Here is a 13247-nt window from a genome sequence, read left to right on the forward strand (position 1 = left end):
CTGAAGATCATCCAAAAACGATTAGAACAGCACATCAGCAGAGAACTGCCGGAAGTCCAGGCTGGGTTTAGAAGGGGTCGTGGTACTAGGGATAAAGAAGAAAAAATAATCAGCAACATACATAGTATAAAACCAATTCTTGTGACATGCCCACTTCCAATCCCATCCCCTTGCATCTACTTTTACCAATTATAACACTAAACACTCTTCCCAGGGCACTGTGTCCAGTAATCTGTTGTGATGGCCTCCTAGAACTCAGAACTATGCTTACACATAAGGGATTTATTAGAGAAGCTAACAGGTTACAATGCTGATTTGAAACAGGATGCAGTTCTTTAGTCATATAATGGCATCTCCCTTCATAGTACTCCCATAAGTTTACGTGAATGTTCCTGGCTCTGACTCCATGGGTTAGCAGTCTCAGACCAACTCTCATCATGGCTGTCTCCGGTTCCCTACTGCTGCTTGCTTCCATTGTTGCTTCTCTTATCTTGGTTCTGGTATAACTCTTAGAGAAATATCTGGCCTCAAGGGACATGCTGAATTCTCTGCTTCTTTCTTGCTGATAGTGAGTCCTGATCAGTTTAAACTTGGTGGGATTGCAAGAATGACCAGATCCCTCATTAGTTTACATACCCTGTTTGCATGTTCCTACTCAGCCATGTGTTAAAAGTCAAAGGCAGTGGCCTAGGGAAGCCATTTTGACAGTATACCCACTACATCACAGCAGCACACAACTAGTAGGAATTAGGAAGAATTGGAGGTACTAGGAAAGCTTGTAGTGAATTAAATTTTTTCAGAATTTGATTAAGTACAGGGGACTTTTTAAATAAAGGAAATGTTTCATGTATCAGGGAAAAATACTGCATGTAGCTTAGCTACTAAAGTATATTTACAAATCCATATGTAAAAACAGATTTTAAAAATGTTAAATATAGAATTGCTTGTAATATTAAAAAATTAGAAGGCTAAATATAACTAAATATAATCCTTAATTGCAAACGTTAGAGAATGGGATATATGATATATACCCTTTGATTAATCTGTTTAATAGCATGCATTTAATAATTTGATACAGAAAATTTAATGATATTAAAATTTTTTTGTGATACATCATTGGTGTGGAGAAAGTATTTGTCAGTATCTGCAAGTCTTTAGAAAGTAGTTCTTGACTTTGTTTGGTTTAGAGTTCCTGAAAGCTTAACAAGATCTGGGAACTCTAAGGCTGCTACTGTTTATAAAGGAGACTGGCGGTAAATACATCAGAATATTTAGTTGTTATCCTTGGATTTCTTTGAACTTATCTGTATTTAAAGTTTTCTGGAGTCAGCAGTATTTTGTAACTGAGAACAAAGCTGTCCATGCTTTGCTTAACAGATTGCTCCATCAGGGCTCCTTGTTGTTGTGTGCCATCAAATTGGAAGAAACTCATAGCTAACCCTGTAGTGACTTTTCAGAGGAGGTAAATTACATAAGAAGAGATTTCTCATCTGTCTCCTGTTATGAAGTCACTGCCTCTGTAAACCCCGGGAAGGTCAGCTATGGGTCAGTTCCAGTTTAACAGTATATAACAACAACACAGTCACCAAGAAGATTGCCTGTTTTTCTCCACAGAGCAGCTGGTGGATTTAAACTATGCTTTGAGTTGCAAGCACAACTCCTTACCACTAGGCCACCAGAGTTCCCTTTAAAGTGCATTACAACTTAGTCTGCATGGTGGCTACGAGCCATCTTCACCTCATAGAGAAGAGGGACACTCTGGCATTGTTTGACAGTGCATTTTGTAGTATATTTACCTTTTTAATTGAAATTTGAGTTAATTCTAAACTTTTGTGTTAAGGTAAAACCTCTTGGTGTTATTTGGGGAAAGTTTTCAGAGTTCTACAGCAAAAAAAACACAATTATGTTTGATGACATTGGCAGAAATTTTCTGATGAACCCACAGAATGGACTAAAGGTAAGAACATTTTACTTACTGTATGCTCTTGTTCGCTGGGCTGTTGTGTTTTTGTTTTTTTGGTTTTTTTTTTTACCATATGCTCTATTCTCTTTTTTTTTTTTATTTTATTATTTGTGTGTGTGTACTGTCAAATCAGATCTGACTGGTACAGGAGGAAATTGTCCCTCCTTCCTCGGCAGAGCGTCTGGTGGATTTGAACCATGCGCCTCTGGGATTGCAGTGCAGCTTCTTGCCACTAGGCCACCAGAGCTCCCCTACCATATGCTCTTATAATCTCAAAGTTGTGGTAGAACCTTAAGCTTTGGTTGAGCTTCATAAATTAGTCTTAAATTAGTATTCTTTGTTTTTTAAAAAATTATTTTAATGAAAGTTTACAGAGACTTTGAATTTCCATTTAGTCTATATTCTTATGGTCACTGGTTATAAAAATATTAGTATTTAGGATGATGCACGGTGGAATACTATGAAACATTATGGCACTGAATTTGTGAAACATGACAAACATGGATGAATCTAAAGGATATTTCGGTGAAATAGTGAACTTAGAAAAGGATAAATACTTTCTGAGTCCACTGTTCTAAAAATTAAGGAAACATATGCATACAGAGAGGCACTATTACCAGAGATGAGAGGGGAAGGAAAATCAGTAATTAGAAAATAGACACATATTAACTTGGATGAAGGGAATGGCTATATAAAATAAGGCATGATTAGCATAATATCATGAAGCAAAAGGTATAAAGAGGTGCACAAGAGTAGAAATAACAATAAACCGTGACATTATGAGTAATAACAATAACCTTCAAGTGGATACATAAGCAGATAGGCAAGGTGAACAGATATGGACATGTTAGAGGGTCTATACCAATGATTAATCATGCATAGGCTTGACAGCTGATATTTCTACATGCATATTTGTGTGTGCTGCAGATATCTAAATATTCAGAGGCCATTGGGTAAATATTTTAACCGTAACTCAATACCCTGAAGGAATGAGTCACTGTTTGTGGGGTCATAGTGCCATAGTACTGGGTGGTTGATGTCAATGTCTATTGGTATAACATAGTCCACAAAGGCATTGTTCTGTATCCTGCATTGGTGAGTGATCTTAAAAGCTTTGCATGTGGCCACCTAAGGTACAATTACTGGTTTCTTCCTGTATGGAGCAAAGAGTGAAAACAAAAAACACATTTTAAAAATTAGTTTATAGTACCAGAAGAACTAGATTATACCTTGTTGGCACTCTGAAAGGGATCACAATATGAAGTCCTGGATAGAGCAGGAGATAAATGGAGATCAGATTCAAAATGGCCATGCTTACTGATCTGATAAGGCCTTTAGTTAATCCTTTGAGTTTAGAACTCACCTGACTCTTGTGACACAGTTTTCTGCCAAATAATAACAGACCTGTAAAGGTGAACAGTACCACCAAGTAGGTGCTCACAGTCAACCATACAAGATCAAAAGGGCAGCACTGGTTCTTTGATAGGGCTCAGAGGGCAGGAAGGGAGAGGATAGAAGGCATGAATGGGAACAAGAACCACAGAGATAGTGGGAAAAGTTCAGTTGTGATGTGGGGATTACAATCAGTATCATAAAACAAAATATAAAAGTTTAAATGGAATCCAAATCTGTCACTTAAATGACAATTAAAAAAGAAGTCTTCAGAAAGAGAAGAAAATGGCTTCTATTGGAATGTTTTTGATAGGTACCTTTGCCATGTGTAGTTCACCAGATAAAATGTATTCTTCAGAGGTTTGATTGATGTGAGACTAATTCTCCAGAAATTAATACATGTACTACCAAGGAGATAAAGTCAAGACATTGAAGGACATTTGAAGAGATTTTTTTTTTTTTACAATACAGTAATTGTAGCTTACTTATGTAAAGCTTATTTTGCCAGTTACTATTTAGGCTTCCCTGTTAGTATTTAGACTATTTAGGCTTTACTCCTATCTTGATAGTAGCAGTCAAGAAATGAAAAGATGTTGCATTGGGAAAATCTACTGTCTAGCATCTCTCTGAGCTGTGGTACTGGAGAAGAGTATTGAATGCACTGTGGATTGCCAAGAATACGAACAGATTCATCCTGGAGAGGGTTAAACCAGGCTGCTCCCTGGAGGCAAGGATTCTGGGGCTTCATCTGACATACTTTGAAGGTGTTGTAAGGAGGGAGCGGTCCTTGGAGAGGGACATCATGCTTGGGAGGGTGGAGGGACGGCGCTGGAGGGGAAGACCCTCTATGAGGTGGATTGATACAGTGACTGGGGTAATCGGGATGGGTGTGTTGGAGGCAATGCGATTGGCACAGGATAGAGCAGGGTTTAGGGCTGTTGTATATACGGTTGCTACCTATCCCAAAGAAAGGTGACCCAACAGAATGTGGAAACTACAGAACAATCTCACTGATTTCACATGCAAGCAAGATTTTACTGAAGATTATCCAAAAACGACTGGAACAGCACATCAACAGAGAACTACCAAAAGTCCAGGCTGGGTTTAGAAGGGGTCGTGGTACTACTAGGGATATTGTAGCTGATGTTAGATGGATCTTGGCTGAAAGCAGGGAATACCAGAGGAATGTCTATCTGTGTTTCATTGACTATGCAAAGGCATTTGACTGTGTAGATCATAAGAAACTATGGCTGACTCTGAGAAGAATGGGAATCCCAGAACACTTGATCGTTCTAATGCGAAACTTATACTTGGACCAGGAGGCAATTGTCAGAACAGAGCAAGGGAATACTACATGGTTCAAAATTGGGAGGGGCGTACGCCAGGGATGCATCCTATCTCCATACCTTTTCAACCTATATGCAGAACAGATTATCCGGGAGGCTGGGCTCTATGAGGAGAAATGTGGGGTCAAGATTGGTGGAAGATTTATCAACAATCTGCGTTATGCGGATGACACAACCCTGCTTGCTGAAACTGAAGAGGACCTGAAGCGCCTGCTGCAGAATGTCAAGGACTGCAGCCTACAATATGGATTGAGGCTCAATGTCAAGAAGACAAAGATTCTCACCACTGGACCAATTGGCAGCATCAGGATGGATGGTGAAGAGATTGAGATTGTACACAGCTTTAGTTTGCTTGGCTCCATAGTCAACAGTCTTGGCACCAGCAGCCAGGAAATTAAAAGGCACATTGCCATGGGAAAGTCTGCTGTTAGGGACCTCTCCAAGGTACTGAAGAGCAGTGGTGTCTCTCTGGAGACTAAGGTGCGTTTGATACAGGCCATGGTCTTCGCAATCACTTGTTATGCATCAGAGAGTTGGACAATGACCAAGGAGGATAGAAGGAGAATTGATGCCTTTGAGCTGTGGTGCTGGAGAAGACTGTTGAGAATACCATGGACTGCTAGGAAAACAAACAGATTTGTCCTGGAAAGGGTTAAACCGGGTGGCTCCTTGGAGGCAAGGATTCTGAGGCTCCGTCTAACATACTTTGGACATGTTGTGAGGAGAGACCAGTCCTTAGAGAGGGACATCATGCTTGGGAGGGTGGAGGGACAGCGCAGGAGAGGAAGGCCCTCTATGAGGTGGATTGATTCAGTGACTGGGATAATTGGGGTGGGAGTGTCAGAGACAGTGTGATTGGCACAAGACAGAGCGGAGTTTAGGGCTGTTGTACATAGGGTCGCCATGAGTCGCAAGCGACTCGACGGCACATAACAACAACAACGAGTTGTAAGCGACTTGATGGCACATAACAACAACAACAACAGTATCTCTCCAGAGGACTGAAGAGCAGCAGTTTCAGTTTACAGACTAAGATGTGCCTGACCCAGATCATGGTATTTTCAGTTGCTTCTTATGCATCTGAAAGTGAGTGAATAAAGACCAGAGAAGATTTAATGCCTTTGAATTATGATGTTGGCAAAGAAATGCTTAGAGATTCTAACTCCGTCCAGCAATTCTGATTCTAGAGGCATTTTAGGCATTCCAAAAGCATATTGTTTCATTCAAAATGAATTCAAATTTGAAAGACTATCTTTGGTCGTATGAAGGTATTTAAAAGAATTTCTTTAAAAATTTCTATTAGAAGGACAACAGAATGTGTTTAACGAACTGTTGTAAAGACAAAACATTACTGACCAAATTAAGAAATAATACATACCTCTTGTCAATAACAGGCTCTTAAGGAGGATTATGATATTTCATCTCACCAGCTAGGGCTATGTAATCCATTGGGGTGTATTTTACCTATAGCAAGACATCATTCTTGGAGAAGTAGTTATTGTTGTTAATGTGCCATCAAATTGGGATCTTCTCATAGCTGACTCTGGCTGATCTTTAGAGGCTTGAATGGCATGAGAAGAGATTGTCTTTCTTCCATGAATTTGTATGCCTTTGGGTTAGCAGTGCAGTTTCTAACTCATTAGGCCATCAGAGAATATACCCCTAAGAGCAAGCCCTGGGGACAAGAAAACATACTGATACCATCGTGCTAGGAGGAAGGGCTCCCTCAGGAGCACACTGTCCAGAAGGCCTGGAGTTTCTGGCCTATAGCCAGGTGACTCCTTGGTCAAGGCAATGGCAAGTAAATTATTTAGCAGCTTTCATGGCACAGGCAGCTCTTGGCTCAGTCAGGGTCGAGGTAGGGCACCATAACTATTCATTCTGTATTCTGGGAAAATCAGGCTGAACTTTATGAAGAACAATATAGCATCAGGTTAGGAAGAAGACTCATCAATAGCCTGAGATTTGCAGATGATGCAGATTTGCTTGTTGGAAGTGAGAAGTCCTTTTGAAACGCTTACTGCAGAAGATCAAAAGCTACAGCCTTCAATATGGATTGCATGTCAACATCAAGAGGACAAAAATTACTGCTAGGCCGATAGGCAGCATCATGATAGATGGAGAAAAGATTGACTTTGTCAGTTATTTCATCTTATTTAGATCCATGGTCAACACCCTTGGTAGCAGCAGCCAAGAAATCAAAAAACATACTGCATTGGGAAAGTCTGCTGTCAGAGACCTTTTCAAAACACTGAGTAGCAATGATGTCAGTTTGAAAATGAAAGTGTGCCTGTTCAATCACTTGCTGTGCATCTGAGAGCTGGTCATTGAATAAGGATGATAGAAGAAGAATGAATGCCTTTGAATTGTGGTATTAGAGAACAACACTGACTATCCCATGGACTGCCAAGAGAATAAACCGATAAGTCTTGGAGATAGAAGGTTGAGCCTGATAGCTCCTTGGAGGCCAGGATGGTGAAGCTTCATCTCATATTTAGTTAGGCACGTTCATTTCACAGTAACTAGGCGGGACTATTCCTTGGAAAAGGAACTTCATGCTTGAAACAGTGGAAGTTCAGTGAAAGAGAGGAAGACTCTCAACTAGATGGATTGACCCATGAGTGTAATAATGGGCTTATGTATGTCAGAGATGATATGGAAGACACAGAATAGGACAGGGTTCAGATCTGTTCATAGTGTTGCTGTGAGTTGTTCTTGACTCAGTGGCACATAACAATGACAAGACAAAGCCACCAGAACTCCTTTGGTGAAGTAGAGGGTTAGCATAAAAAAGGAACACCCTTTATAAGATGGATTGACAGAGCAGCCGCACCAGTAGGCTCAAAAACGGCAGTGATTATGGGGATGACATAGGGTTGGGAACAGTTTAATTCAGTGAGTCAGCTGACTGGATATCACTTAACAATGAATTATAATTTCTTCACCTGCTATGCTGACTTTTATAGTTTGAGCTGACACATTTAAAATTCTTGCTTTTCATCATAAAATGCACTTAAAATTTTTGAAGATAGGACTATACTTTTTATGTAAAAACTCTTGCATAATTATAAATAATATATTTTAATGATAAACGGGCTCTATAAATATAGCTGTAATTTTCTACATTAAAAAAATCCATAAAAATGCTGAAACACCCTGCAATTTTAATATTTTCCCATTGATAAATTCTGCTTTTTATAGCTGTATCTATATCTGTATCTATATACATATACACATCTATACATACATACATATGTTGTTAGGTACCATCAAGTCGAGACTGACTCAGCAGATCGTCAGCAGGTTTTCAGAAGCATGGGAGGAGATTGCTCTTCCTTTCCCCTTAGCTAGTAGATTTGAATCACATGTCTTTGGGATTGCAGCACAGCCATTTACCACTGGGCTGTCAGAGTGGTGTTAACAGTTTATTGTTCAAAATGGATTTCCTAACCATTGACATTGACTTTGCCATGTGGATGATGGTATATATGTGAATAGGACATGTTAAGTCTGTTCACAAGGGGATTGTCTAGTCTCGCTATTAAATTAAATGGATTCAGCAACAGAATTTGAGAATCTCAACATTAGCAAAGAAGTAGAGCACCCTGAGAGCAGCAGCCATTATAGTAGAGAACCAGAGACAGAGCCAACCTTGGGACTGCTACCCCATGAATCCAGAGCTAGGAACCTTTGGTCAGCTTTGTTTGAGAACTGGTGGGGAAACACCATAATTGGCAGGATTAAGCTTTGTAGGGAGCTCTGGTGATATTATGGTAAGAAGCTTCACTGCAATCCCAAAGACATGGGATTTGAATCCATTAGCTGCTCCATGGGAAAAAGGATGGGCAAACTCCTCTCGTGTGATTAATTGGCTTTGAAAACTGTCTGGAGAGTCAGCTATGGGTTGGTTCTGACTTGACGACACACATTAACAACAATAACAAGAATTTGAAAGGACTTGGGAGCACACTTTGGAAGCTGTTCTTACTGAGAAATTGTATCCTTTTGCCAACTGAAATTGTGTCCTATTAACTTCCCTAATAAACCCTAAAATCATGAGTATGGTTCTCTGTGTTCTGTGAGCTATTGCAATGGATATTGGATCTAGTTGAGTACTAAGATTGGTATTGGAATTAGTAGAAGGAGGTGTGTAAATTCCATCTTGGATTTTATGCTCTGGATAATGATGATGTTGATGGGGGCAGTTACCCCTTTTTTAAGTTAGTGGAGGTCAGCAAGCAGTCCTTACTCTTTACACACACACACACACACACACACACACATACGAATAAGGATGTCTGCCATCCTTAATTCAGCTTATATATACATATATGTGTGTACGTGTGTGTATGTGTATATATATATAAAATACACGTATGTATTATAAATGAAGTGTTGTGTATGAAATAATAAAAGAAAGAAGTAACTGGAATGATAGAAGGGAATGTCTTAGCAATTTTGTATAGTAGCTACATAGAGGTTCAAGTGTTGTGAAAAAGCTGATGTTGCATTCCGACTGAAAATACAATAAGGTATAAAGATGGTAGGAGACCTTTAACTTGTAGTGTAGACATTATGTTCATTAGTTTATTTAATCAAAAGTGAATGTAAAAGTAATTTTTAGTATTAATGTACTTAGTAATATTTTAATATCATTAAACTAATTAATATAATGGACTATAGTATTGGTTTGTGTTTTTCTTAATGTTTGTTTCCTAATAGATACGACCTTTTATGAAAGCACACCTAAATCGAGATAAAGATAAGGAACTTTTAAAATTAACTCAGTATCTCAAGGAAATAGCAAAATTAGATGACTTTTTAGAACTGAACCACAAATATTGGGAAAGGTAAGTGCCAACTTGTCTATCCTTTCTCTTTACCCTAATACATAGAATTGATTGTATAATGATTTTTCCCGTGTGCATACAATTCATCATTTTTATTTAAAATGGGTAAGTTATAAAGGTACTTTTCAGTCCAGCTATATCTCATTAGAAAATCTTTTTGTAGTTCTGTTAACATCTTACTTGTTCATAAAAGTGTATACCACAAGATCTTTAAAAATAACCCCAAAACTTCTAGTGGAGAGGACTTTAGAGAATAGTACAAATAACATAATATTATTATATTAATTATTTTATGACATTAGGTAAATAATGTTTTTAATGTATCCTATGATATGTATTACCTGCTTTCATAGCTCTGATGGCTTGGTGGTAAGGAATTGTATTGCCAACCTATGCACATGGCTTCAACCCACCAGTTGTTCTGCAAGAGAGAGAAAGGTCTGACTTGATAGTACATAACAAAACAACCACTTGCTTTCATACTGTGACTTAATGTCAAGATAAAATGAAATACATAAACATTTCCTTGCAAGTGTTAAAATTGTGTGGAACCTTTGTCTATAGCCAAAAAAAGTACACTAACAAAACAATTACTCATAGCCTTCCTATGCAAAGATAAGCACTGTTAATATGTTGGTGGATAGTCTTCTAGATTTTTTCTAAGGACAGATGAATGCATAAATTTAGATAGGAGACTATGCATAAACATCAACATTTTGAGAAAGACTTCTGAGAAGTAGAAAGGATAATTATATATAACAAATTAGATCTTAGTTGAATGTTTTATTTTAATCTATTTCTGGTAATAAAACAACAAAAGAAACTGTTCGTATAATAGTACCTTTGCTTTCAAATTGCTCCTTTGGCTTTAGATCGCTTTGACAAATGGCTTCTTATCTGAGTTTCATAATCCTTTTAAGAAGATAAGTCAGACTGAGCATATTTATTCCCATCTTCATTTTTTAAATGATATAACTGAGTCATGGAGAAATGATTGATGTTGTGCCAGAGAGTGAACATCGAAATTTATGTAGTTCTGACTTTAATTCTTCTCCGTCCCTTATCACTGATTATAGAACTTTGTGAAATAGAGATAAAGAAAGTTTTAATTTGGTGGTGGATTTATTATAAATAATATGAATTATTTTTTTCTTTCTTAGTAAAGTAATGCCTTTTCATCCTGAGTAAATTCCTTTAGCGTCCTTGACCTACTATGGCTATCTGAGATAGAGAAAGGACTCCTGGTGGTACAGTGTGTAATGGGCTGCTAAGAGAGGCCGGCTCCTCCCATAAAGATTAACAACTTCGGGAACTCAGTGGAGGCTCACTAGGTGGCAATGGATTTTGGTTTATAGTGGTGAAAAATTAAATAGTTCAAGAAAAAGTTCTTGCAATGTAATATGAGTGCCATTTAAAAATTAAAGTATTATTTAATGCATTTACTTCCACATTTGCAACTAAGGTGGTATGGAGAGGTTGAAGGGTGAGTGCAGCCAGTACCTTTAGAGACTGTCAGTCAAGCTACTGTGCCAGGAGTGCAGTAGTCAGAGCCAACCTACTTTGTTTTGGCTCTTGAGTTCTGCTACCCTCTTGCTGTGGAGCTAGAATAATTTGATTAATTTGTTTGTATCTGTAAAAGAGGAATAATTTATAGTAGAAAATTTCTTACATAACTCTGAGGACTAAATGAGTTAATATGTGTATTTAGAAGTGCTTTGCACATATGCCACCAGTAGATGCTAGCGATTAACAATTGCTGCTGTACCTCAGAGATCTTGTGTGTTCTGTTCCAGACATCATCTGTAAAATGTCATGGTAAAGTGAGTGATGAACTTTTTGTTTTACAATACATGTAAAAGTTCTCTTCCTTATACTATAGTAAGTGTGTAATAATAGCATTATGAAGAATTTTGAAATAGTGTGCTAATTACCAGAAAATAAATCGATACATGAAGAGAGGATATGCTGTTGGAAAAATGGTACCAATATATTTGACACAGAGTTGCCACAAACCCTTATGTTAAAAAAACCAAACCCAACTCATATAAAACTAAAACAAGACAGAATCTGGAAAGGGCAGTAAAGTGAAGCACAATAAAACAGTCTATGCCTGTATTCATTTTGAAAAGCTTTGTTATATCTTCAAAATAAACTACATATCTTTGGGAGGATACTTGGCTTGTTATGGACTTACTTAGTGTGGCATGGATTTGACATCTTTTTTTATTTCTTACAGATACCTCTCAAAGAAGCAAGGACAGTAATTATAAGTTACACTGGCAGCTGTTGAAGATACTTGAGATCCATGAACTTCTTGCTTTTATCCTAGAAACCATTATGATAGTGCTGGGCACTGAAGCAAAAACCTGAGTGCTTATACTTTGTCTTCCACTTTTTTGTAAATTTAATTTTATATTTTTTGAAGATCATAGCAATATGCTTTAAAAAAAAATCCATTTTCCCCCCTGTATGTATAAACTGTTAACTCTTGGTAAAATATTTTCCCCAGCATTGATTACTAACTTCCCACCCCACCCCCGCACCACCACCACCAAAAAAGGGAGGAAAATGTATACTGAACAATGTTATTCTGTGACTTCAGAAACAAGTTTTATTATCTTGGTTTTTGACTCACTAACTCTCAAGGCAAATGCACCTTGAAATGAATGTTTTTCCCTTAATAGCCTCCCCAAAAATGTTTTGGAGTAAGAGCTCTCTTAAGTATGTTTAAATTGCTAAGATTTTTGTCATTCTTTTGTCATAGCCAAATTCTTGTGTGTAATCTACTACTTAAATTTCTAAATTTTGAGTTGCCTCAAGTTTGCTCTGTATGTGTGCCAGTGTTCTTTGAGTAAAACTGGAAAACATCAGCTGTGATACAGATACGTCATAGTATGAAAAATAGAATACTTAAGACTAAAAAAATGAATGCCTGTCTTTGATGTCTTAAATTGAAGCACCTCAGCCTTTGTCGAGGCAAACCATTCTCATAAAAGCAATTAAAGGCACTAAATCTTAAAGTGAGACATATCACTGATTTCAGCCCTAAAAAGTATAAACAAAAGTTACTGTTCTGTTAAAGCTATACCTTGCCTAAGTGCAAACACTGTGCTTCAGTAAAAATAACCGCTGTAGGATTTAAAGAAAAATTGCATTGCTTAAGCTTGCACTATAGATAAGTACTTGACGACTTGTTTTGTGTTGACAGTATTGCTTTATATGGTTATTGTATTTGAAGGGAATCCCTTCCTTTCAAATAAATATGGTGTATATTGTTCTTTCAGGACAATTTCAGTGGTGTAAATAATAAATGCCTTTTCTTAAAATATTTGGTATCTGCTTTTAATTATCTCAAATATTTTGCCTCTTTTGAATCACAGAGTTAACAAAGTTCAGGCAAGAACTTCTTGAAAAAAATTAATTTGTATAATTTTAAAAATATGTGTCTTATGATCATGCATTCAGGGGTGATTTTAGCTAACTAATTGGGTATGTTAAATTACTTAATTCAAATAAACACCATGTGTTTAGAAAGAAATACTATATTTATTTGTGACAGTTTATTAGGATATACAATAAATAAGAGTTTGAGAATTTTCAGCCAATTAAATGATTGATTGAAATATATTTTCCAAGTATGAACTGTACTTTAAATTTGGAGATAATATAATTTAAAAAAATCTATTAATTTCATTT

General features: G+C 37.2%; 1 protein-coding gene across 1 annotated transcript in view; it reads left to right on the forward strand.

Moving 5' to 3' along the window:
* Positions 1-12103, forward strand: part of UBLCP1 (ubiquitin-like domain containing CTD phosphatase 1) — a 30418-nt gene extending 18315 nt beyond the window's left edge. The window contains exons 8-10 of the mRNA XM_006897034.1: positions 1841-1957; positions 9424-9551; positions 11788-12103. Of these exons, the coding sequence (XP_006897096.1) occupies positions 1841-1957; positions 9424-9551; positions 11788-11815 (273 nt within the window). The 3' untranslated portion in view covers positions 11816-12103. The remainder of the gene's footprint in view (positions 1-1840; positions 1958-9423; positions 9552-11787) is intronic.
* The last annotated feature ends 1144 nt before the right edge of the window (positions 12104-13247 follow it).

The sequence above is a fragment of the Elephantulus edwardii genome, unplaced genomic scaffold (genome assembly GCF_000299155.1).
Source record: "Elephantulus edwardii isolate Elephantulus edwardi_28Jun2011 unplaced genomic scaffold, EleEdw1.0 scaffold00197, whole genome shotgun sequence".
NCBI lineage: Eukaryota > Metazoa > Chordata > Mammalia > Macroscelidea > Macroscelididae > Elephantulus > Elephantulus edwardii.